The 26,450-nt window shown below is 38.5% G+C and overlaps 1 protein-coding gene across 2 annotated transcripts; it reads left to right on the top strand.

The window, feature by feature from the left end:
- The first annotated feature begins 1,734 nt into the window (after positions 1–1,734).
- On the top strand, positions 1,735–26,450 carry ccdc69 (coiled-coil domain containing 69). 2 transcript variants are annotated; one of them, XM_061048595.1, is made up of 9 exons: positions 1,735–1,891; positions 15,599–15,662; positions 19,712–19,890; positions 20,701–20,788; positions 21,494–21,567; positions 21,673–21,774; positions 22,256–22,375; positions 22,501–22,598; positions 23,737–26,450. In XM_061048595.1, exons 1-9 carry the CDS (start codon positions 1,871–1,873, stop codon positions 23,903–23,905), a joined length of 915 nt encoding a protein of 304 aa, XP_060904578.1. In that variant the 5' UTR covers positions 1,735–1,870; the 3' UTR covers positions 23,906–26,450. The 2 variants fall into 2 exon arrangements, with proteins under 2 accessions (XP_060904578.1, XP_060904579.1); XM_061048596.1 differs by having other exon boundaries at positions 1,748–1,891; positions 15,602–15,662.

Genomic DNA, 26,450 nt, shown 5'->3' with positions numbered 1-26,450 from the left:
GAAACAAACGAGCAGACAGACAGAAAAAAAAAGTAATATTGATAATGCAATATTACACTAAGCTACACTAAGTTAACCTGATTAACATGTCGGAAAAGGACAAAGAAGAAGTCAACATTTTTTACTGTCATATTAAGGTGAAAAATGGCCAAATAAATAAACATGAATCTTGACTCGTTCTTTACTCTTAAATAAATAAAAATGCAAAAACCTCATCAGCCCTGTTTACACAATGATGTCCGCCTCAAACCGTCATTACAAAGTCAAACTGCTAACTACTGGCCTGGCATGTATACCGCAGCATCTTAAGTTGTTTTTGTGGTTCCGTGTGCACAGGTTTGAATAATATCTCAGGGTTTGACTGAGGCTGTGGTGGAGGGGCCCAATGCAACATCTTTACATGGGGCCATGAAATCCTGGAGACGCCCCTGTTTAGAAGAAATCATGGTTCTCTGACACAACCTCATCTGGAGACATGAAAGAAGTGTCGGAAGTTATTTATTCAGTTAAAAATATTACAACAACTGTAAAACTATCAGGTTAAAGTCATGCATTTCTAATCCTTTGTTTGTATCCTTCATCAACGGGAACAAACTCCTCTGACCTCTGAAGTGCAGATTCAAATATAGAAATGTATCGACATTCTAACACTTCTTATAACACACATGCAGGCGTGTCGATGTGTGTATCGCACACAGTCTCGGCTCAGTTGATGTGTGGTATGTGTATTTGTGTGTATTTTTAGCCTGAAGTCGTAGCAGTTGTTGTTTTCGGCGTCAGGATAACTTTCATCCAACTTTCCAACAGCTGCTTCACTTTCTGTCTCTGCATTTTGTAACATCATGACATCATGGCGCTATGACGTCACCATCGAATTGTCATGAGACCATATTTTAAACTTTGGTTTGATACTAGAAAAAAAGCAAACACTATTAATACCTGTTTTTATGATAATGTATTGTTTTCAATTACTGTTGCCAATGCTTTTGTGCAATTTAGTGTGCAGGAATTTGCCTGCAATTTTTCATGGATTTATTCCTCTCCTACACCGCTGTCTTAAGAAATAGATGTAGTTTTTGAAAGTCTCAGTACTTTTCAATGCTGTTGATATATTGAAATAACAGAGAAAGTATTGTTTTAAACCTCACATCATACCGTCAGACTCTGCTCTTTAAAAATTAGGTAATGTTAAAGGTTTGACGGGCGATTCAGACGCTGTTAAAAGTAGAAACACTTGAAAATTTATCTGCAAGTAAAAACACAAAAACAACCCCTTCTCCTGCTGGTACAAATTAAATAATAGTAAGAGATCTCAAGAAACAAAACACATTTACTAATTATCATAGGAAAATTGAGTAAAATATAATGAATGGTTTATGTCCGCTAAAGGCTTATATGGTTATAACAGGTATATTTTATGCACACCCCTTAGGAGTTTTTAAAGTAAGTTGTAATTGTTCTCTTAATTGAAGTTAAAGTAGGCTATTTTTGAGGTAAGATGTTTTATCTTAACTTTTAAACTTCATGTTATTTACTTGAAGTTAAACGGTTGAGTAAAAGACAAAGTTGTCATTTTCACACATTGCCCCAAACAGCTATTTTAATTCATTTAAAAATAACTTAAAAAAACAGATACATGTTTGAGCGTTGGATTCTACAAAGTGTTCGTGAAGGTAGCACACATAAGCCCCGCCCCCTGTGCCCGGCGGTCTCAGCGGTGCGTTCAAGGAGTTTTCACAGAGTATTTGAAAGTTGTCAACAGAGGGAAGGAGGAGAAGGAGACAAAAAAAAAGAAGAAGAACAAAATAGAGGAAGAGTAGCGGACAGCTTGAGCGGCACCGACACCGACACCGACCTCGGCGGAGGAGGGATGGGCTGCAGCCACAGCAAGGTGAGAAACACCGACACTAAAAACTGGTAGGAAACAAAAGAAGTTCCGTTGTTTCTGGCGGAGGGAGTTCATTAGCAGGCTGCCGGTGGCTGCTGCTCCTGCACGGCTACAAAACGTGCTGGGAATGAGCTCCGGAAAATAATGAACCGTGTGCATGAAACTTAACTTACTTTATGCAGGCTAAATGTAATTTTAAGAATCACCCAGAGAGCTTGGTGACAAGTCGCGGGCCTGTATTTGAAATAGCGGTAAAAACACCGTGAACTTTTCTTTTTTTTTGTCCTCATTTGTGAACATCTGTTTTTCATCTCGCATCGTGTTTGAATCTCTGAGCTTTTTTTTCTCACGGTGCTGTTTGAATTTGGTCTCTGTATTTTAAAAAGTTTCATAACACCAATGACACATAAACGCACCACATGACCTTTTTTTTTTATCACCTTTACTCACATTGAAATCATCCTGCTTCGAGATAAATAGCATTTTAAATAAATTAAAGAGGATTTATGGTGGTTTTATCACTTAACAGATAAATTATAGAGTTTTATATTCATGTTGGAAGTTTTTATTTTTAGTTAAAGCCTACCATGCAGTGATTTTAAAATGCTCAAAAAGGTCACTACTTTAAATGTAGCCTAACATTGAAAGTAAGATTGTCAAAATGTTCCATTCTTTTTCGATACCACGTGTTTAAGCAATACATTCTCCTTTATTTTGATGGTAACCTATGGAAAAGTGCCAAAACTAAAAAAGAGTAATCTATTTTATAAGACAGGTGCTTTCAAGAGAAATTAAGAATTTGCAGGCAAGCTCATGCACTTTGTTTAAGTTGTTCAAAAACATTGGTTTTTGGTATTTGTTTCCTATCATGTTAGTATTTACTATAATTACATCAATGTTTACCATTCTGATATCGTGACAACCTTTATAGTGCTTTTATGGTTCTCTGGTAACATGAATATATAAAATGAATAGGCCTAGGTATATTTATACATATAAATATCTGAATCTTGCAGGAAGTTGTTATATTTTATGAAATGAAGTTATCTCAGTTTTATTTCTAAGTGTTGTGTCTTTAGTATCAGTGCTGCTGGATGTAATGTCAGTTATTCTTCACCGCAGAGGGGAAAAGTTTGACAGCTGTTGTCTCCCACCGGTTATTGATAGAAAATGACGGAGCCGCTCCATGTGGGTCAGCGGTTTCAGAAGTGAGCAGCGGGCTGCCAGTGTTTGGTTTGGGTTTGATAACATTTGATCAAGTTATTGATTTTTAATCATTTCACATCTTCTTTATCTGAAACAATTTAGTCTAAAGATTCAGTTCTGGTCCGACATAATTTACATCGGCAAAGTCTTGGGTGGAAGTTGTTTTAACTCTTAACCGCTTGCTTCACTAGAATTGCAAAGAAATTAGCATCTGTGTCCCGACCAGACGACGATGATAAGACAATAGGTTCTGAGATTGCAGTGTGAAGAACTCATTCAGTTGTTTTCATGTGAGCTAATGCACCAGAGGAACTACAGACTGTTTCAGCGTGGAATGATAGGATTCACCTTTGTTTTTATTTCCGATGTTGATCCTGTGTTTATGACTCAGGTGTTTTGATGACAGAAGCACTTTTAGGATCTGTTGCGTCACAGGAATGTAGTAAATCTTTGATTAGCTCAGAATAGAACAGATTTAGAGGCTCAGAGGCTGAGCTGCTGCTGCTGCAGGAGATCAATGACACCGACAGCAGATACACACAGAGGGGCTTAAATTAGGGGTCGGCCGATTATCAGGGGCCGATATTTAGCATTTAGCCTGTTATCTGTATTGCCGATTTCTTTTACAGCTAATAAAATGAATAAGTAGATGGTGCTTAATGCAGGTGTGTCTTTCCCTCTGGGTCTGTTTTCATCACTGTCTCACCTAATGTCCCGCCCACAACACTATCTGATTGGCTTGATGTCTCATTAGTAATATCCATTTATAATAGCATTTTACAATTATGATGAAAGCAGGTTTTAACATGAAGTCTGAACAGGTCGATAGAAATCCTGAAATCTGCCAAACGCACACTCTCATGTCCAGAGAATCTGCTCTTCACATGTGTGAACGCTGCAACGTTTACAAGTTTCACAGCCAACATGTGGAGCTCCATCAGAAGCAGAGTCACATCACGTAGCCTGATGAAATGTTTTTTTACACAACAAGAACACATTCTGACAGCTTCATTTTAACGTCTGAATTTACAATATGTGTGATTATTCAGTTTTATACTGTAACATTCTTACTCTCCTTAAATGTCGTTAGCTGAATATTTGGTACAATAATTAATTAGTTAATCTGTTTTTTTATGCATATATTAGACTAAATGATTAATCAATTAATTTCGATAAAAAGTATAGCCTACAAAATAAAATTCTATTTAAATATTTGCTTAAAAGTAATAACTTTACATCCAAATAATAGATGGACAAATCAATTGTGTATATTTTTAATTTTGCAGCTGTAACCATGACTCACACATTATGAAGTATTAAAGCTGTAGATAGCACCAGAGCTCATGTTTTCTCTGCAGGTCTTTTCTCATGTCTTGCATTGGTCCAGTTGTCTCGGAGCCAACAGATGGTGTGCAGGTCCGCAGGTCTTTGAGGTCACAGTTTTCCACAGACTTGAACCTCCAAAGTGTAAACCTGGACTCTGGAGTTTATGTCTGAGCTGTGTGAGGTGTGACACGAGCCGACAGCTTGTTTAAAAGATAAAAACCAAAAGAGACAGTGTGAGGGGAACGTTTTGATAATATACATTAGACTTAAAGCTTGAAATCCTCTGAAATTGAATGGGGGGGGGGGGGTTCTGCTTGTTCAGCTTCTGACCTTCAGGGTTTGCAGTCACACAGTCTGCTGCTCCGTGTACACGTTAGCACACACAATAGATTTCAACACCAATAGGCTGATGGTCAAATATTCAAAATGTCCCACGTTGTTGTGATAGTGATGAATTAAAACTTCTTGTGGCATTTGAGCGAGTGTGCAGGCTCACCTTCTTCCTTAAGTCCTTTAAGTGTCGTAGAAAACTGATAATAACGACACCTAATGTGTTGCATCTCATGCCATAAAACAGAAATTTTCTAATACTTTTACGGACTTTAAATCAAATTGAGAAAAACAAAAAACCCTCACATTGCAGAAACAGGCTCCAGACTAAAAGATTAATAAATTCCTCAAATGTTTGGAACATAAAGCCCTCTAATCGTTTCAGATAGAAGCTGGAGTAATAATTTTTTCTAGACAAACTGTAACAAAGATCCACTCAGTGTTTCTTCTTCGCTTCATCACGTCTCATGATGTTCATCAGTGAAGACGATCACATGACCTGAATGTGGATGTTTGGTCATGTGATAATCTGTTGGCCTCTTATGTTGGCTAGTATCGTCATCAGTGAACTTTGAGTCTCCTCATATTGACCTCATCTATTCCTCTACTCAAGCAGTGATTGGACTGCATTACTGCGGCTCAGTAAGCAGTTGAAACCGGTTCATCTCTAATTGATGAATGTAGAAGGGCTGAGGTTGTCAAGGTTTTTTGATACAATGATACTTTAAAAGAGAGAGAGAGAAATCAACAATGGTTAGAAAGATCTCAGAGTCTGTGTTAACGGTGGAACGGGAAAGGTGGAGACAGAAATGAATATCCTCACTAGCTGGCCCAAATACGAAGAAATTAAAGAAATATTCCTCCAAAAATGTGATGATAAAGTCCCCGGCTATCTTTCCCTCCCAAAGGAGAAACAGATTAAAATAGTTCTGGGAGAAGAGAGCACGACTGAAGAACTGTCAGGAGACGATGTATCTGCATGTCACATAGCCAGAGACAGTTTCTATGTAACATATTTCTATTCAGTGTTATTGTTCTTTATGTCACAAAACAAACGTACAGTATTTAAAGGCTCTCAATCAAAACAATAACAAAAAGATGATGTTGAGGCGGGCGGGGAATCATGGGAGTTCTCCTCCACCACTGAGGGAAACGACCGGAGGAAGAGAATACGTTTACAGACGATGTATCTTAAGTATTATTTACATGACGTTTTGATCACAGCAGCACAAACAGCAGCAGTACGGCAGCTTTCAGTCGCAGCTCCCGCTTCCTTATGCAGCGGTCTTTGACGTTACATACGGTGTTTCCATGGAAACGATAAACATTTTGTGTCTCTCATGGTGGCCGCCACGACAAGACACATCCTGTTACAACTTTAAAATGAAAGATTTCTCTGGTTTGATAACTGTTGGAAATATTAGAGGTAATGCAAGTACTCAACAATATATATATATATAACAGGTTTAGTCAATTTTTAATTAATTTAGATATTTTAATGCTATAAAATTCTACATATTGTACCTTTTTTATTATATTTTATTTAGATTTTTTATTATTAGTAGTATTACTAGTATTTAACTGGATTATATTTACTTCATATTGAAATGATTCATTTGTTTATTGTGTTACATTGTGTATATTTTGTTTTCTGCTTTGGCAAAATGTGCAGCCCAAGCATCTTGTCTAAAAAGGCACTCGAATTGAAAAAAGAGAAGTTATAGGTCTGCAAATACAGATGACTCCTTTTGGAGTTTCATTAAGATGTAAAGTTACATTTATGTCTCTTACATACGGAGCAGAGGAGGAGAAGCTGTTTTTATTCTGCAAAAACATTTCAGCAGCAAAACCTTGACAATGTTTCTTTTACAATTTCACCAGTGTGCAGGAGCTTGACGGCAGTTTTTGGTAAAAAGAGTATCAGTTATTTGGCGTGTAGGACTTCTAATGATACTACTTTGGTATCAAAACAGGTAGCTTTATCGTTTAAGGTCTAAAACCTTGTGCTACAGTGTGAACCAATCAAAACTTTGTATTTTCAATTGAAGCCAGGAGATAAAACAGGAAGTGTATCAAACCAAATGAGGTAACCTGTTGTACTGTGACTCAGGCTCCGCGCTAAAGTGAACTCAGGACTCAGGACTTCAGGAGAAACCTGCACGCAGAGCGGAAGATTGTGATTCAGAGGTGTTTATGAAAAACAGCCTCATGTGAATCTGATGTGACTTCATCCTGTTCCAGATCCTGAACCCACGAGGCCTTCATGGGACTTTATTATTTTACTGTAAAAGTCAGAATTTATCTCAGTTTCTCCCCTAGCAACGGGAAAACATAACACTGCAGCTTAGATACATGTGTGTGACGGAGACATGAGAATCAGCCTGAGGTGAAACAGAACACAGGCCTGTGTGTAAAAACACTGCATCATGAGAAAAAGAACACGTACTGCATCACTGTTTTTAAAGATGTATTTTTGGTTTTATTTGCCTTTTAGAGATAGGACAGAGGATCGATACAGAAACAGGGGAGAGTAGCTTCTTTTCCACCAAAGCCAGTTCCAGAGCTGGTTCGTAACCAGTGCCTAAACTAGCACCAGTTCTTTTTGTTTGGACGGTCAAAGAACTGGATCTGGTTCCAGAGTGGCACCAACTCCCCGCTGGTCTGCAAGAACAGAACGTATTGTATTCAACACTAATGTCCTCTGCAGTCACAACCTGTTTGAATGATAAACTCTGCACTATGTGGCTGGTTTTAGAGATGTAACAGACGTTTCACATGTCGTGCTACAAGACTGTCAACCTAGCAGCAGTGCTATGGGCAGTAGATTTAACATACAGCCCTGAAAAGTACAATTTACTAAGTGACACTACATCACTGTCTGTGTGCAAAGTTTACAGGTTGCAGAAAGCGACACAAGATGAATTAACAGAGATAACTTTTAACGAAGAGGACCACAACCACTTCCTCCCGACCCCCTGCAGGGCCCCAATCCCCCCTTTGAGCACCATAAAGTGTGTCTCACTTCACTTCCTCTCTCAGAGCTGCGGTTTGGAAACTGTTTGGAATCTAACTTTACTGAGCAGCTGTTAAATCAGGAACTTTACCCGAAATGTCAAATTCAGCCGACGACGTCACTTTCAGGCTCCGTACATATCAGAGAGCGTCTCCTGTACAGTCCTCTGATAACTCAACATCAGTTAATTGATTATTACTCTATTACACAGTGATATTGATTTATAAAACCTCATAACCACCAGGTTTCATTTCCTGACCTTTAGAGGCTTTTGTTTTAGGTTCTGCTTTATATTTTTAAAACAGCAGCTCTGTGTAACTTCAGCTGTAGCCTTGTTTGTTTGGAAGTAATTTTCTTATTTAGAACAGAGTTTACGCTCGTTATGTGAGTTGACACTCTAGGATTGTGGGTAGTGTAGTTCTTTCCCCTGAGATCTCGAATAAACCATGCTTTACTTCAAGTTTGATAAACCCGTGTCTCCTAGGACGAAGCCAAGCTAGCAGTTTAATTATTTAGAGTATTAACGCTGAGCAAAGAGGCTTATTGGTATAAACATCAGGACTTTTAAGGATCCTTTTCTATCTTTAAACCCAAGTCTCAGTTTTTGCAATGTTTTTAAAATAAAAGCAGCAAAACGTTTACTCTGCGGCCGGAGTTGGATGTTTGAAAAACAATCACCAAATTTAGATTGTGATGTTTAAGGACGGTTTGTTTCCTCTTTCCTTCAGTCATATCTCTGTCTCTAGTCTAAAAAACTTGTATTTTTAATGAAGTTAAACTCAACTTGTAAACCTTCTGAGGAAGCAGAACAAAGTGAAACTGAAACCTCAGAGGTTCTGCTCATTTTTAACAACAACATCGCAGCCTGTTCCTCTTGACGGTTTGTCCTGGTGAACATGAACAGCACCACATGAAGAGTTCTTTTTCCCCCCCAGCACACGGTTAATGACACAACTTTAAAAAGAGCAGAAACTCATCGCAGAGAGTGTGGTTGGATTTTAAAGCACAAAGTGTTCATTCTGCAGATGGAGCGTCTTTTAGGCTGTTCTCTGCAGCAGAGAGAGGGGGCGTTAAAGACGGAGCAGCTTCAGAACGAGTCCTCCAACGAGTCCTCCTCCGTCTGCAGGTTGAACGTGAGACATTTGACACGTTGAAGAGAAATGAAAAAAGTGCTAGAGCTGCTCTGTGTGAGTTTAGCCTCTTCGACAGATTCATCGCAGGACGTTAAATCTCGTCCCGTCTGAACATACTCTGAGGAAAATGTGAACATTTTGACGTGTAGCTGTGATTTCATAAAGCCCCTCCTGCTCTCTGAAAGCAAAGCTCTTCTTAAAATGAAAATAGAAACAAAGTCAGGGATGAGCTCACTGGTGTAGAAAATGTTAGTGTGTGTATGCAGTAATTAAAATTCCTTCTTATGTTGCTTTTTGTGGTTTTCTTTGAGGAGGAAAACAGTCATTACTGCTGCACAGAGACATGTTTGTCATCAGCAGCATCTGTCACAAAGGCTGCAGCGAAACGTGCTTTAAAACAGCTGCTGTCTTAAATATGTGAAAGATTTGTCCCCCATATTAAAGTTATTCATCCTGTAACCGTAAATCTAGGTGATCTGTTTAACTCGTTACCTGGGCAACAAGTCTCACCCCATCTAGTATATGATTGGCCGCCTGGAGCGTAGACATGCAGAGTTTAACGTAAATGTTCACATACTTTCCAACGTACATCGCGTGTGATTGGAGGATTCCTCTAGAGGGAGCACCACATAAATCAGACGGCGTAAATCACAGAAGTAGAGATGATCTGTCACCAGATACTCTGGCACGCATGTTTGTTGCTATGCAACGGCAATGACACATCATAGTGCGTGTCTTTGCAGACCTGATCTATTAACTTTTCTTCAAAACTTTCATTATCTTTGACAACATCTGGTCACATCAGCAGAGAATCTGTGAATCATTTACAGATTTCAACAGTTGAACATTGTTCAATAAAAGGAAATGTTTCCTGTTTTGATGCTCCTGCAGACTCAGGTCAGAGTTCAACTTTGTTCACATCTTATCATGTGAATGTGCTCAGTCAGCTCACAGAAACACTGGTGTGTGTGTGTGTGTGTGTGTGTGTGTGTGTGTGTGTGTGTGTGTGTGTGTTGTGTGTGTTGTGTGTGTGTGTGTGTGTGTGTGTGTGTGTGTGTGTGTGTGTGTGTGAAAATGAGTTTTCGTCATGCTTCCTGTTTTAGCTGAATCTTTTGTTTTTTGCACTTTTTGATGTACAAGACTTCTCATTCTCATTATTGTTAGATTTTTATCCTGTTTTAACGACTTTGATTTCAAACTCAGCATCTCATAAACTGCTGAAGCTGCTTTGTTCCATGTCAAAAAAACAAAAACATGATTTATTTCCTAATAAAGAAATCCATGTGGACGACAGATTTGCTGATTTATGCACTTTATCTCCTTCTGTACCTGACACACACTGGGTTTTGGTATTTTGGTGGGACGCCCAGTAAATCTGAAGAATTTGGGTTCGACTCAAGCCGTCTCGCACGTAGGTCGACTCAGTGTTTCCAGCTCATGAGGCAATAAATTTAATATGAAACCCTAATTAATCAGACAGGAATTCTTTGTAGAAAACAGCTCTTATTAACAAATAAAACTACTGTTAATAGGTAATAAAAGAAGAAGAGGAAAGACTATATGAGCAAATAAAAAAACACAAAGGCTGCAGGTGTGAACAAAGTACATGAATGCTACTTTATAACTATACATCATCCACGATGTACACGGTAATCAATTTGTTAACTGACATTTAAAGAGAAGTCCACTCCCGTTTGCAAAACCCACCGGAAAAAAAGTTTCACCTGAAGTGTCGAACACATCAAACTTGTTGCAGCGTATGAGAGATCATATCACCACGCAGCACTACACGCCCGAGTAATGATCCTGCATCATCACTCAGTGATGTTACGTTAGCATGTGGTCTACCTCTGCTGAGGTCGGTTTGCTAGTTGATTGTAAAATTATGTGACTTTCACGTTTATAGTGGTTAGTCCAGTTACATCACGATATTTCTCTAACAAAGAAAAACTCAAACAAACTAACCCGATTCAGGCAGCGGCAGACCAACAACTCCTGTGTTCACTAAGGTCAGGTGTGTTTTTTTATCAGTGGAGTCAGGTGTGTTTGTAGAGAGTGATGTAACTCTCTGTGATGTAAAATATCTTCTTACTCTTTAACAAAAAGCTCCATCTCTGTAGGGATTCTTTCTGTAATGTTGTCACAACAATCTGAACTTCTTAGTCATTTAGACCCCAAACATACAGTAACAATAGTTTTATTGGATTGCCTTTTAGAATTTTCATATTAACATATTAACTTGAATTGGACAGAAATGATTAAAGCTGCATCCATTCATGAATTGAAGACGTAACTGACCTATTTTTTGATAATCAACGGATTGTCTTTGATTTTTCAAGTAATTAAATCAGACGTTTTCTGGGTTGTTTGTTATTTTTGACTTTGGAAAATTGTGTTAAGCATTTTTCACAAATTGAATAAGATTTCAAATTAAACAATTGGTTCTGCAGATTTGTTGATCACAAACATCTCGGTTGGTTTCCACTCTAGTCAATGTGTATTTGAGTGTGTTGAAAACGTTTAGCTTCCTCCTCTCTGCTCTCAAGAGGGGGTTTAAACAGGAAACTCTGTGGCTCCACCCCCTTTCAACCAGCCAATGAGATGATTTATCTCTGCAGCAGATACTAACCTTTCTCTGCGAGTTTTCTCTCTCTGTGTGAAATGAGACGGCACTGTCAGGTTTTTCTGGACAGTGAAGTGCTGTACAAACAGAGAGGAGCCTCGGCTGTGATTTATGACCTTGTGAAAAGTGAGGGCCCCACTACGCCTGCAGGAACACATGCTTCTCCTCCTCCTCCTCCTCCTCCTCACTCTGAACCCAGTGAGGTGTTTAAACCAGATGTATTTATTGTTTCAGCTCACAGTTAGAAACAAGTTTGAGTCCAGTTTGGGTCCGGGTATAAACGTACAGTTTTGGTAGACGAGCAGGATATGACTAAATCGCATAAATGTTTTTTTTTTTTCTGTTTTTAAACACAAAAACCAATGTGGTGCACACACTACACCATTAATAGTTTTTTTGTTGTAGGGAATATATAATGGGGTGGCCTTCAGTTTCCACTACAGTATATTAAATCAACTCATCCATCCCTCCCTCCGCTCCTTGGATTTTATTTTGACACGTCCTTGTCACGTAACCTTTCCTCTTCTGTACTTCATTCTCAAAAACTGGAACATGAGCCATTTACTCGTTTTGTCGTTTAATTAAATCACGGATGCTTCCGAATTGCAAAGTGCCTACACAATCTGACAGCAGACAGGCTATCCGTGCTGTATACTGTTAGGACTGTCTGTTCAGTAGGAGTGCACAGTAGGCCGATATGTGTTCCTGTTCAGTGTGGAAGTGGCGTCATTAACCCGCCTCATGATTTGACACTCCAACTCAGATGTGATCTGCACGATGGCTCAGTAAATAATACAATAGTTCACATCTTAACATTTGAATGGCCCTTGTGAAGTGAAGTTTTACATTTGATTTTGCACAGCATTGTGGGTGTTAAAAAAATACATACAACTAATTTCCTTAAAGGATGCATCCGAACCATACTGCACAAAACCCAGAAGTTAGTATCTGCACTCCATACTGAACTGTGACTTTTCGGAAAGGGCCCGTGTCTGACAACGTTTTCTACCTTTTCTACCCGGTCCAGTTGGCTGAGCAGAGTTTAGAAGTGTTTATTCACAGGGTGTGTGTTGAAGGGTTTCTGGGTGTGATTGTTTGACCTCACAGTGCTTGAGCAATGTGAGAGTCTGTGAGGCAATACAGGGAGCATTTCTGTGTGTGTATTATCTAAGCGTGCGTGTGTGCGTGTATGTGTGTGTGTGTGTGTGTGTGTGTGTGTGTGTGCGTTCAGAATGAGGCCTGCAGTGTGTTCTTTTAGCTCGTGTGTTTGTGGATGTTTGGATTCATGCCCAAGCTTGCGTGTGTGTTTTCTGCTGACCAGATTTAGATGAAGGCTGCGCCTGATATTCATCTAAACCATATTAATCTCTTTGAAAACACGAGTACACATAAACTACCAAATCAAACACAAACAAAACATTATTACAAGTATGACAATGTTGAAAAAGGTTATCTCGTGTTGTCTGGACATCTTATGTCTCATACCAAGCTTATCTGTGATTAGACAATAAAGCAAAATGGGTGTGGTTTATCTATCTTTAAAACTAGTGTCAAATGATTTTTTTTCAAAAGTGCAATTAATCACTGAATTTTAATTCATCACATTTTAAATCTCATCTTTTAAATTCTACTATTTTACAATTCAAAACATTTGATGATATGCTTTTATTTTGAATGATTGTAGTGTTGTAAGCTAAGGGTACTTCCTGTTTGGAGACAAACCTGCTTCTATTTTGAAAAAAAAAAAAAAAAGAACTTCTGGGAGATGGAAAGTTACTTCATTACCTTAACCCCTGAAAAGGGAAAGGCGGATGCTGAGGTACGACCGGAGGACAAACGCAATGTTTAAAAAAGTTCACTATTTTAATTTAACTACTGTCTAAACATTTTTTTTTTTTTAATAATATATATATATCAGTGTGTGGCAGAAACTCTACTGAAAATGAGGTTTACTGTGTGTGAATATAATTAAATTCTCTGCACTTTGACCTGACGCGGTGCTGTTGATGTGATGATGATGATGATGTCAAAGGATGGACTGCAGGTCAGGGTGTCTTGGGGAGATAAAGGAGAATATGAGGTTTTTTCTTTTACTATTCTGAAAGCACCAAAACAAAAACAAAATAGTAAATGAACAGGAGCATGTGACACTAGATCAAGTTGCTGTATGTAAGTGTCCGTCAACTTTACACCTGCTTCATCAGCCACCTGATTATCCTGTCAGGATAGTTTGGACATGCTGGGCATCGTGTCTTTTTGTGCAGCACACAGTCGAAACAAAAAGCAACTTTAGGCGTCTTCAACTAAATGAAGTTAGTCTGAAATGATGATGTTTTTGCTATAAATGTTTTGTTCTTACTGTGGGCTATAAGTGATTGTTGCATAATTTGTTGGTGACAGCCCAAAAGAGTGAGTGGGCGTGTCCATGTTGATACATTCTAAAGGCTTTGTTGAAATTTACACTTCAGCCGAAGCTCTAGGGTTTAGTTACCCTTACAAAATGCAGGAACTATAAACAATGCGTTCAAACTTTGAGTTGTGTTGATGAAAAGTGAGTGGACTTGAATGGTATGGCTTGTGCTGCCACAGACATGAAAGTTGTGTTTTTTTATGCACAGTGTTTGTGCCTCTGCAGAAACAAGGGGGAATGCTGATCTCGTTTGATAAACATATGTTCTATTAATGTGAGTTTGTGGCCTCTCATGGATTGTTTGAAGTTATTAAAGAAGTTATTTCATTTGATTACGCCGGTCACTTAGGTTGTTATTGGAATTGGTAGGAACTTGAAATGTGTTGAAGGTGTGTACGCGTGTGCACGTAGTACAGGGCAGAGAAAATACGTTCCCATGCGTATGGGCATGAGTAGAATGAGGACTATCTGTTGGTCATTTTTTAATCATCAGTGTGAGAACACAGTCGTCCTGCTGTCCTGAGTCGGTGTTTGAGCTGCAGCTGAAGTTATGTAAGAGAGGAAAGAAAAGAGGGAAAGTTACAGCGTCAGTCATGTGGAGACTAATGAGAGACTCAGACTCCATCAGCAGCTTTCATAACGACCTCCCTGCTCCAGTTTAACAACCAGACCTGAACCAGGACTCTGCTGCCAGGACCCCTGTTTCATGTCCCACACACACTTCAAATAATCTCTGTTAATATCAGAGATTAGTCGTCTACAGGCTGGAACATGTGAGCTAATAAAACTAATATTATTTAACCTTAAAGCTGATGTCATATCTGATAATAATACTCACATCAGTGGTATGAATGATATATTTAAGGGATTTTTGGGGTCGATACTGATTTTAGGGAGAACATTTTTACACGGATAAATAGATAGATAGATGGATGGATATAGATATATACACACATATTGCGTTGATCTCTCAAATGCAGTTTTGAAACACTTGTCAAAAAGGTTTTTAATGAAGACGATTTATTTTTTTTACAGTTGAACAAAATGAATTGGCCAGAATAACAATAGTGCACTATTTCAAAATACACTAAAATTGAATAAACCGAGTTATATCAGCATGTTGGAGATAACATTAGCTGATGCCAATAGTCACATGATATGCTAATATCAGCCAATATTATCGGGTGGTCGATTTATCGGTCGGGCTTTAAAAGATATAGACAAAAAGTTAACTTGGTAAGGTGAAGTGATTGATTTTTTTTCTTTCAATTCTAGAAATTGCAGCCCACAATTCTCCTTTAAATGTCTTTTTTGTCCCACCTACAGTCCTTAATGTGCAAATATTTACTGAACTATCATGTAGGATTGTCAAGATACAAGATTTTTAGACTTCCATTTGATTCTAGGAAAACTCAAACAATGTTTTGGTGCTATTCCGACAACATTCTCCCTCTCTGTCGTGGCTGGTTGGTTATTTGGTTGTAAATATGACTTAAGATTGTTTTGACTGTAGTTTTTTGAAAGTGCTGCCGCTTCAAAATATCATAGATTGTTTCATTTTAAAACACAGTATTGAGAATTATCTATGTATTGAAAATTTCGACAAACACTGTCTGTTCTGTGTTTGTGAAAATGTCAATGAAACTCTTCTTCTGTTTTTGTCGTTCAGAAGAAAAGCAAAGGCAAGAAGGGAGGGAAGACCCAGAAAGACAACAGCCGCCAAGATGAAGGAGGTGAGTGGTTTCAAACATATATTTATATCAAATATCACACTGTGGCTTTTCCCTGACTGCTCTCTGCGTCCCTTTGTTCTCTCACTACCTCTTTCTACATCTTGTTTTTCTGAATGTCATGAGAACCGGTCACTTTGAGCTCCTTGAACTTCAGATTAGTTGAACAAACAAAAATGAACTTTTAACTTGAATAAAGAGTAAAACTCTTAAAACATTGATTTTTAATTTAAAGTGCTCCATTGTTTCACATCGTAAGGGTCTGTTGCTGATTTGTCAGTGCATGTTGCTCATACAGAACATTACAAGTAATTGCATTAAATAATAAATGGCATGACTCACTGAAGGATAAATTAACTCTTAGAGGAAACATGTTGAAAACTTTCAAGCATCACAAGTGAAAAGGTGAAAAGCTGCTGCAATGAAAAACAAAATGAAGTTATTCAATGAAAAAAGGTTACGATGATTGTTGGTTGAAGGCTTTATTTGAAGTCTTTATGTGCTGCAGAAGTTTCCCAAAAAACAATTCTTAAACCCCCCTAACAGTTATAAAATCTAATCCTTTTAATTCCTAGGAGATTTCAGTAAACAGACGTGTGTTGGAGATAAATCACAGGTAATTCAGGTGTGTTTATCTTCTGAGGTTTGGAGTTTATGTGAGTGAAAGAACCATCTGCTTTGAAGGAGTGACTCAGCGCTGCCCGGCAGACATTTAACACTTACTGTCCCCTGGTTTCCTCTTGTTTATGAGCAGATTGTACAGTTCAAAGAGCAGAACAGAAACCTCTCATTTAAAACAGGATGGTATGAACTTTCTGTCGTCATCTTTCTGTGAATCACTCACCATGAGCTGGATTTAAAGCGCAGATGTTTGAGCACAAACACTCAAGATAGTCCTCATTATCAGGAACTTCCTTAAGGTCTATTGGTTCTTACAACATGTGTTTAAAAATGATTAAAAAAAACAAGGTGGAGGGCATTTTTTTTCTAAAATAAGAGCAAAAAAGGACAACTAAACACCACTGTGCGTGTGTGACAGCCTGTTATGTCTTGCATAGAGCTCCATTGTTGTCCAAAGAACTATTAAAAACAGATCAATGAGCCACTGTTGCACTCACGCTGCAGTTTTATTAAATCAATCCCACATACACCGTCATGCTGACCCAAATACTCAGCAGAGCAATGAGTCCAAATCAGAGGAACTGGTACTACTGTGGATCACTTCTGTAGATAACAGGGGGAACATGGAAAGACTGTGCAAAGGGGCAACTCATCAGGGGGAAAAAAAAGAAGAAATTTCTGATTTGATGGTTGCATCCAAGTTATGCAATTATGTAAGACTGCATGAAAACAACGTAACAAGCAAGGAGAGACATCTGAAAAGTAATGCATGAAACAAGTTATGGATACATTGTAAATGTTGTTCAATAAAATAAATCGTAACTTTAGAAAAGTTCAGATTAAGTAATGGTTTAATGGTTATGATGGTTAGCTCAAAGTAATGGCGCAAAGGTATCAGTGATTTGATACAATAATCCAAACAAATGTTAGCATTGGTTATTGATAAACAGCTAGAATTAAGAGTGGGTCAAAATATCAACATGGCAATATATCGACGCCCTCACTTGTGTAGTCCAATTACTGATACTCTGACCCCAAATACCCTTACTGTATCTATAAATTAACAGCCTTTACGGAGCTACTTGGCGGTGAGATCAATTACCATGAAGCGAGTTACTGTATTTGGACCACAAGTCCCAGCCTGCTTCTGTTAATCATCCTGGATTTAAGATAAAGCCAGACGTCATTTGAAACTCATGATCAGCAGGTAGACATGTTGTAATGGAGATGCAGATCCATTCCTGCACATCGGCCATGTAACTGCTCCAGACACGCTGCAAGCGAGCACATCCACTTCATGTTTCCATTATTTGATGAAACTTGGAGAGGGGAGAATTCAAGTGTACCTGACTGCTGTGCCAAAAATCACTTAAATTGTAAACACTGACACCCGCTCTGACACGAGGAGGCGGCGGTGCCTTTTTGATCAGTGAGTGTGTGAGACCGCTGGCTCTGCTCGTGGTGTCAAAGCGAAACAAGCAGAAGACCAAGGGACTAAATCTGAGCTGTTTCAGTCTCAAATCACAATGTGACGCTAATATTAAGTACCCACTACTGTGGCTGGTAGGTTGAGCAATCTGTGTTTTCTCATGTGTGCATTCAAACAGATGGTGGCAGTATGGCAAAAAAAATCCCCACTGTGGCAGAACAAAATCCCCCTGCTGGTATCTTTTTAATTTTAAATGTTTATTTCACACGAGATGCACAAATCAGACACGGGGTTCTGAAATGTTTCAAATGTAAATCTTTAACAATTAGTTTCACAAATGCCATATTGTCCCCATTTCTTTTTGCCAAAACACATGACTTAGATAACCTCACAAAGATCCCACTTTCTCTCTCATGATTGAATCAATGCAGCGGTATGACAACACTTTGATTGGAAGTGGAAAAACACAAACTTGTGATGTATTTCATCTGGTGATTTTCCATTTTCTGATTTTGTTCCTCCTTCTCTGTTTGACTCGTAATGATCACATAGCTCCGATGTTTGTGTTTAACTGTCAAACATCAGAATAAAAACAAACTAAATCTGCTCTTTGTCTAAGAATCAATTCAACATGCAGACAGGCTGAAACCTGTTTTTACATCCAGCTGAACTCTGATTATTAGAAAATACAGAAGCAACAGCAGCCAGAAAATACCAACATGAATAAAAGGGTCTATTGTCTGAAGAAGTTAGTCATGTTTATGAGCTGTACATGATAACATGCACATTTTAAATATCCATGCTGTCATAATATGTTCATAAAGACTCTTTATAATGTGCTCAGAGAAGGTAATGTTCAGGTTTAACAGTTTGAAAATAACCCTTATTATGTTCAAGTCCACTCTGAAGACCTTATGAAACAGTGTGTGCCTGTGTGTAAGCGTGTGTGTACATGTCGATGACATAATCGACAGGTTGAATTCAAATCGCTATCAGAAACATTTCCTGGATGTTTACCTCTAACTTTGATTTTTAACACTTAAACTCCCAAAGAAAGACGTTTGTTTAATATTTATTCATGTAAAATCAGGAAAATATTCAGATGAAGAAACTGAAATCCATGATTTTTTTTCCTTTGAAATTCCTCCCAACTCCAAACAGATTATCAAAACAATTGACTTTGTAGTTGACAACTAATTGATTTATCGACACAGCTCTAAGTACTTTTTATTTGTGAGGGTAGTTTATCTGAGTTCTCTATTTGAGTTCAAATTTGTGGCCTTAAGTCTTCGTTTTTGTCCTTTTCTTTAAAATACACTTTATTTACTCCACCACTTATGAGAGAGAATAACTGTGATTATTACTTCAGAATATTTTATAACAGCTTGTTATGTTCAGATTAAGAATTTTTCAGTCAGTCAATGAATGCAGAGATGAATCTAGATGAATCCATAAAGTCTATAAAGGCAGAACCTAAGTTGCATGAAATGTGAATGTTAAAGATACAGATGTTCAAAACTGATTGATGTCCACTGCTTGATTGTTCAAGAACGTTTGATCTAGGTTCAAATTATCCAGATTTCTAAATCCCCCTTTTTTGCTATCCAGGATCAAGTCATACATCCTACTTTTGTCCCAGTTAAGAAATGATTTACAAACTTTTACACATCACTGAATCCAGACTACGAATGCTCTAGATGTGACAACGTGCTTCACTTTGTCCACAGGGGGGCGCCAAAATTCACACAAACTGAAAGCTCTAAAATGAAATGAAAAAGTTTGAAATTGACCCTGTTTGATGGACTGTTTTAAGAGAACAAAATCATTTTTTTTAAAACCTAATTGTTGTCTTCATCTACTTCTTCGCTGTAACAATTCAAGAGCAAAATAAAACAAATGTCTAAAGTTTTACCCACACTTTAAAAATGTTGTCTGTTTTCCCACAATCAGAAATATTAAATATGAGGTGTGTTTTCTACTCTGCGTTTGTGTCCGTCTGCAGGTAAACATATGTCTGGTGAGCAGGACGTCTGTCTGGAGAAGCAGCTGGAGCGCTTTGAGTGGCAGCTGAGGATTTTAAAGGAAGTACTCTCAGCGAATGGGAACCCAGAGAGGGCGGAGCTACTGAAGGACCACGCCGATGTCGAGGTGTGCGCCCTCGTCCTGGGCATCCTGGATAAGGTGAGGAAACCTGATTAAACCTCACTGATCCAGCGTCAAGCAGAAATAAATAGAGAATAAATCTGATGGAGAACTTAAATTAAATAATTCATCAAACTCGTGAAGATCCTTTTCTCTTTCTTTTTTTAATTCCACACATCCAACACCTGATTTGAAGGTTAAAGTCAGACATCATGCTGTTACATATGACTGTAATTTAATCAGCAGAGGGAATCAAAATCTGCTTCACTATCAGAAACCCAGCCGGAGAAGTTATTCATGGACTTTTCACTTGGCTCAGACTACACCTGGATCTGCAGCCAGGAGGTTATTTTCTCTGCAGCGGCCATTTTTAACCTGGCTGTGACATCGTGGAGCGTTCAGAAACACTAAAGCACTCTCTGCACTTCCACATATTCTCTCCCCTGATACACGTTATGCTAATTATCTCCGTTAACAGCAATGGGTTTGCAAGTTAGCCCTCTAGTTCACATTTTTATCCATGTTCTGTCGGTTGATTCAAAGTAAAAACTTTTAACTTTTGCGAGTAAAATAGATATTGAAGGTCAAAAATTAGACATGCTAGATGGTTTGAAAAATATGTTTTGCACAGTTAAAAAGTATATACTGGACAGGTAGAAAACATAATACTGCACACTTAGTGGAATGTATTGCACTAATGAGATGATATGAACAGGAAAAGTAGGTGAATATTAGGGGTGGGATGCTGTATTGGACCCTGGGGTTTGGGTATAACTATGGGATGTGGTGGGGTATCAGTTTACATCAACAGTGTTACCTCTGGTTAAACTGATGGGATGGGATTTTCAGGTGAAAACAGAGACGACGGCTGATCTGAACGTGCTGCATGAACAGAAAAGTCAAAGTGCTACTGAAGAACACGAGAGACAAGTGGAAGGTAAAAAAACACACAGACTTATGAAAAATTGTGATGATAGGGATGAGACCTGTGAGGTGTAACTTGTTCCTTTTTTTCTTATTAAGCCAGTTTTAATGATTGCAATTACACTTTTTCAGATAATAAACAAAAAAGTAGACATGACATGAAAACTCTGTTCTGGAAATATGATCAGCTGTAGCTCCTGCTCGAGCTGTTTGTCAGCCAAACTAATTAATGAGTTAATAAAAAAATATATGGTTGGTTCTTTCTCAGTTTAATTATGAGGATCTTTTGCTTTTCTTTGTCATGAATGACAGTAAGTGAAGAAGATTTGGGTTTAGAATCGTTAAACGACCAAAAGGAGACATTTGAAGACGTCGGTTTGGGTAATTTGTTGGACAGTTAGTAGATAAGACCATTAATGAATACATCAATAAAATGATTATAGTTAAACCATTAGTGTTCTTTTCTAACATAATGACTTATAATTACTAAATATTTGACATTTTTGTGTCAACTCTTTGACTTTTTCTTCTAAATTTGGTTTCCTGCAGTTTTAAAATAAACTAACTAAAATGAAAAAGCCAAAATTACAAATCAGACTCACAGCAGAGTTTGTGCTGAAAATGAAAGCAAAATAATTCTGCAAACTGAACACCAGATTTGTGTTTCCTTGTGATGATATTGTTGGGATGAATCTGAGTTTGTCTCTTATGTCTGCAGAGCTGCAGAAGACACACAAACAACAAAATACTGAACTGACAGAAAAGTTTCAGGCTGCTGAGAACGACCTCACGGTAAAAGAAGTTCTCGTATTTCATTCAGTAAATTATTTACTTTAACATTTATTACTTTCATAAGATTTCCTGCTTTAATATTTGAACTGTCTGCTGTGAATTTAGAGTAAAATAAGACAGCTGACGGCAGATCTGGAGGTTTATAACGAGCTGAAGAGGAGAGTTGAAGAATCGACGTTTAAGAAAGATCTGCAGAGAAATATTCAGGTGAGTTTGATCAATTCAAGTACAGTTGATAAGGTTTAAATTTAGAACACTCTTATCTAATTCCTTACATAAGAGGTTCGGCTTCAACACATGGTTAATGTTATCACGGTAACAGAATTTTTAACTTTGATACCATGGCAACAAGAAGAGAAGTCCTAGTCGACCCATACTGGGTAATTTCTCTTCAAACATTACAAGCAAACTCATACACAGTCTAAATTGTCCGTCTAACATAAGTCCTTCTAGAGGGGCGTGGTCAAACACTGCTTAAAATACTGCATTTAAAGCTACAGACACAGAAACTGAACGTTTTGACATCCTTACAAACGGTATAATTTAAGTTATAGATGATGGATGTTTAAATAGATAATCTAAGCCTGCAGGATCCAAATGGATAACGTTAAATTAATGAATCTAAGCAACAAAAATAAGTCTGGAAGCACTCAGACTTAAGTTCTGTCTCCCACTTCTCACCCTCCAGGCCCATGGTAGCCCAGGTGCATTCTGGGAGTCTGAGCAGGAGTCTCTGGTGTTTGTCATCGAGATGAAGAGTCAGCGTGTGCAGGAGCAGAGCAAGAAGCTGCAGCAGATGGACGCTTTGGTGGGTCTGCAGGACAAACAACTTTAGTGATCTGAGGACAGAGGAGCTTGCAAAAGTTAAATCTTCTTCTTCATCTCCTCCTCCTTCATCTCCTCCTCCTCCTCTTCCTTCCTTAAAACTCTCAGGTGGAGAGGAACTTGTCGTTGGAGGATCAGATCGTTCACGTCCTGCAGCAGAACGAGGATCTGAATGTTCGGATAGAAAACTGTCAGACTCTCATTCAGTATGTGTCCATTCTCCTTCACTAACATCTGCTCTTTATGCAGGACTCTGGCTCCACCTACTGGTCCATTCACATATGCTCATTCTCATTTATTTATTTACTTTCATTTTCACTGACATAATAATCCGTCATCAATTACTTGAGTAACTATCCAAGCCAGTGTCTTTTTCTTGTGTACTGGTTTTCTGGCAGCTTTAGACTTTGCTAAATTCACTCTATAACAACGATACCAAAAAAAAACTATGCTTGTGGTATGCAAAAGTGGTAAGCAAAGATCAAAATGGTTAAAGCCTGTGAAGTTAACCAGGAGTCCTGTTGCCATATAATGATTAAAAACCCACGCTGACATACTCAGAGTCAAATTAATCACGTTCTTTTAACCTTTTGGATGAAGTCAGGAATATTGTCTCTTTGAAAAGAGAGCTCTTTGTATAAGTTATGATAAAAGGTTTTGATACATATACACTAAAGGCAAAAACAAATATTTACCGGTATGTTTTTCCTGGCCTTTACATGTACCAAAATGATCCACTCTTTGTTAGCTGTCCAGGCAGCCGCTCAGAATAACATCGGGGGAAATGAGAAAATTGAAGTAAAACAAACAAAAATCTTCATTATCACTTCAAAGTGATAATTGTAACTGGAGCAAACCGGTAAAAACAGGGGTCAGGTAAAACTGAAACCAAGCTTCATCACACTGAAAACGCTGATTTTAGGCTGCACCATGCTCAACACTGGACTAATCCTGCTTTGAGTTTACCCCTCAACGCTTCCCCATTTCAGAAACAGTTTTTTTTGTATTATCTCAGCACTCACAGCTGCTTTCTGCTACTAAGTGGATGCAACCAAGCCACGTGCATTTCTGCTAATATATTATATTTTGTGCTTCATGTTTTCAAATGTGATCCATTTTTGAAGCATTCAGATTATTGGTTATAAATCAATAAACACTTCACACTTTCTAAAGGTAGAAGGCTGTTTTGCGACTCAGTCTGACTAAGGGAGCGTGTTCCAGTGGGAAAGTGACGTCAATGTTTACCATCTATTGACACCTGCCTTCTACATTTAAACATGGAGCATACTTTTGATTATTTTTGTTTTTGTTTTCTTGCATTGAATCTTGTGTGTTGTTTCACAGGCAGTTATCAAAGGAGCAGTTGGAGCTGAAGGTGGCGCTGGAGAGGCAGGCCATCACAAACCAGAATCTCTCTCAGGAAAAAGAGCAGCTGATGTTCAAACTGAGACACAGAGACTCGTGTCCGAACATCCACATGCCCACCATGATGCAGGAGATCGCTCCCAGATGATTGCATAAAGCTAGCTAGAAACTCTACGGCCGGTTTTTATTCACAAGGTAACATGCTGAGTCAGCCTGGTTCCCTACTTAGAAACTGGGCTTCAGGTGTTTGAACACCTGGAGAGAAACGAGTGGCTGCTCCTGGTTCATGTTCCAGGGCTCCAACCTGGATCCAGTCTACAACACTGCAGAACAACACAAGACTGTTTATTTCCCGTTTAACTGCAACTCCACTGTTAATGTTCTAGTGCTGGCATGCAGCTACACCCACAGACAGACCGCAATCCATGAAGAAGCTTTGCAACACCATTACTGCTGCAGCTATGTGGACTTAAAGCTGCTTCCTGTGTTCACACTGAACTGATCCTCTGAATATATGGTGAACAGGTTTGGACACACCAACCTGTGATCAGACAATTTATTTTATTTTTTAATTCCTTCCCAGTGAGGAGGATCTGTTGAATGACAGACAATCGAGACAGTCAAAGTGTGCTGGAGAGCCTTCACTGGTTCAGTCATAGAAAGAACGTTTTGTTCCATTAAAGGAATGACTAAACAAAAAAGATTGATGGATGAGTGCGGCAGCACCCTCAATACTTGGTCACACCAGAAGAAGTTGCATACACTGACTGCATATTAATATGAACAACGCTCCTCTGTTACTTTCCATTGCACATAAGTGAAGCCAAAATAACCCCTCAACAAGCGCTGACTTATTAACGTCATTTGGTGCCAAGACGTGCAGGAGCGATCAGACTAGTGGAACTGCCAAAATAACTCCCTTAGACTAGCCAAAACAAACTTACCTTTAACTTACCGCTTAAACGTCAAAGATCCCTCAGGTGGGTACAGTCCACCGCAGAACACATTTTGGGCCGTTTTTGAATGATTCAAGGAGTCACATTTGCCAACAGAGCTGTCGATCATGACTTTACACCTGCTCTTTTTGTAGAAAATACAGTATGAAATTTAAACGAAACTACTCAGAAAAGTGAACACTGACATTAATCAGCATGACAAGAACTAATTACGTGACAGACTCCATGTTTGAGAAAAATGTATGTGACGTGTATTAACTGGCAGAGCTTATGACATACTGCAGCCAGACAGTAGGGGGAGCTTTAAATCTTTTGGCTTTACTTGTGGCAAAGTGCGCTGTCCATTCTTCATACAGTCTACGCAACAAATCCAAATACGTTGCTGTTACATCAACCCATGTTTTCTAAAGTAGTCAGCTGTTAAAGTGCCTGAGACTCATATAATGAATAATAATGTCAACGTGAAGCTTGATCTTATGAGCCGATGTGTTAATAGAAATTCAGCTGTGACTCTACACTGACTCCACAACCTCCCCACTTTTTAAGGGAAAAGTTTGAAAAGCTTCACTATGCCTGAACTCAGCCTTGTTCAGTGATGGTCAACAGGGAATGGAGAGCATTTCCCTTTCCCTTTTACAAAAAGTTAGTGTTTTTAAGTTTAGGCAGCATTGACGCTTCAAGAAGTGCTTAAGTTGGTTTTGCATTAAGGTACTTGATGTACTAAGTGTTCTTCCAAGAATTACTTGATGTTATTTTTCCTGAAAAGTACAGATTTAGTGGATTTCTTTAAGCAATTTTCAATCTCCCCTAAAAGTGTTATATTATTTTGTTTATTTTAAGAATGTGCAAGTATCCAAAAAATATATCCATAAACCATGATGTCCTGCTCGAAAGTTCGAGTATATTGAACCTGTGGATTTGCCAACCCATCAACACGACAGCTAAACAAAGCCTGTTACATTCTCAGCAGATTCAACCTTTTGGGTCTGTGTCCGCTCACACAGGTTTTTGTCCCATTTTTCTCTGAAAAACCAAGAAGGTTCAGCATTTTTCAGCACTCAGCCTCCTGAACGCAAAAATGCACCGCCACGCTCATCAATGCACTGCTCCATTACCGACCAATAAAGATTGAGAAGGGGCAGGACTTCTGATATCCACTGTGTCGGCAACAATGGCAGATGTTCCTCTTTTCAAGGGTAACATTTCCAGGTCTAGAGATCACAAGGGCCAGAGCCAGGGCAGGATTCCTCTACTCTTGAAATGTATTGAATAAAAGCAAATATTAAACAGACATTCAGCGCAGTACCCGATAACATGCTAGTTGTGAAACAGCAAACTTTTGTGAGCTAATAAAAATCTTACAACTTTAATACTTCCTCTAGGAGCAGTTAGAGAAGGCTAATGTGGCTTGTGAACTAGCTAATTACATTATATCAAACCTGCATCCTCTTGGAACTGTGGTGTAACTAAGAACTCTTGGGTGCTATTTGGCTCGCATGTACACTTGCAAGTTAGTTCATTATGCATCCTAGCAAGTATAAGCCCAGCATTAACAAGCCAACATAGCTCAAAGATTTAGCTAAGCTGCTACAAATTAGTTGAGTAGAGTACAAGATTGCTAGCTAGCTGTTTGTTGAGGAAGTTAAAGTAGGTGGCTATTTGGCAGGATTATGTGGGTGGTGAGTAACTAATTACATTCTAGCTAGCAGGTCACAGGCTGACAATAGCATCCCAAAA

The sequence above is a fragment of the Labrus mixtus genome, chromosome 10, assembly GCF_963584025.1.
Source record: "Labrus mixtus chromosome 10, fLabMix1.1, whole genome shotgun sequence".
In the NCBI taxonomy this organism is placed as follows: domain Eukaryota; kingdom Metazoa; phylum Chordata; class Actinopteri; order Labriformes; family Labridae; genus Labrus; species Labrus mixtus.
The sequence above is the reverse complement of the archived record's forward strand: the minus strand, read 5'-3'. Positions and strand labels throughout refer to the sequence as shown.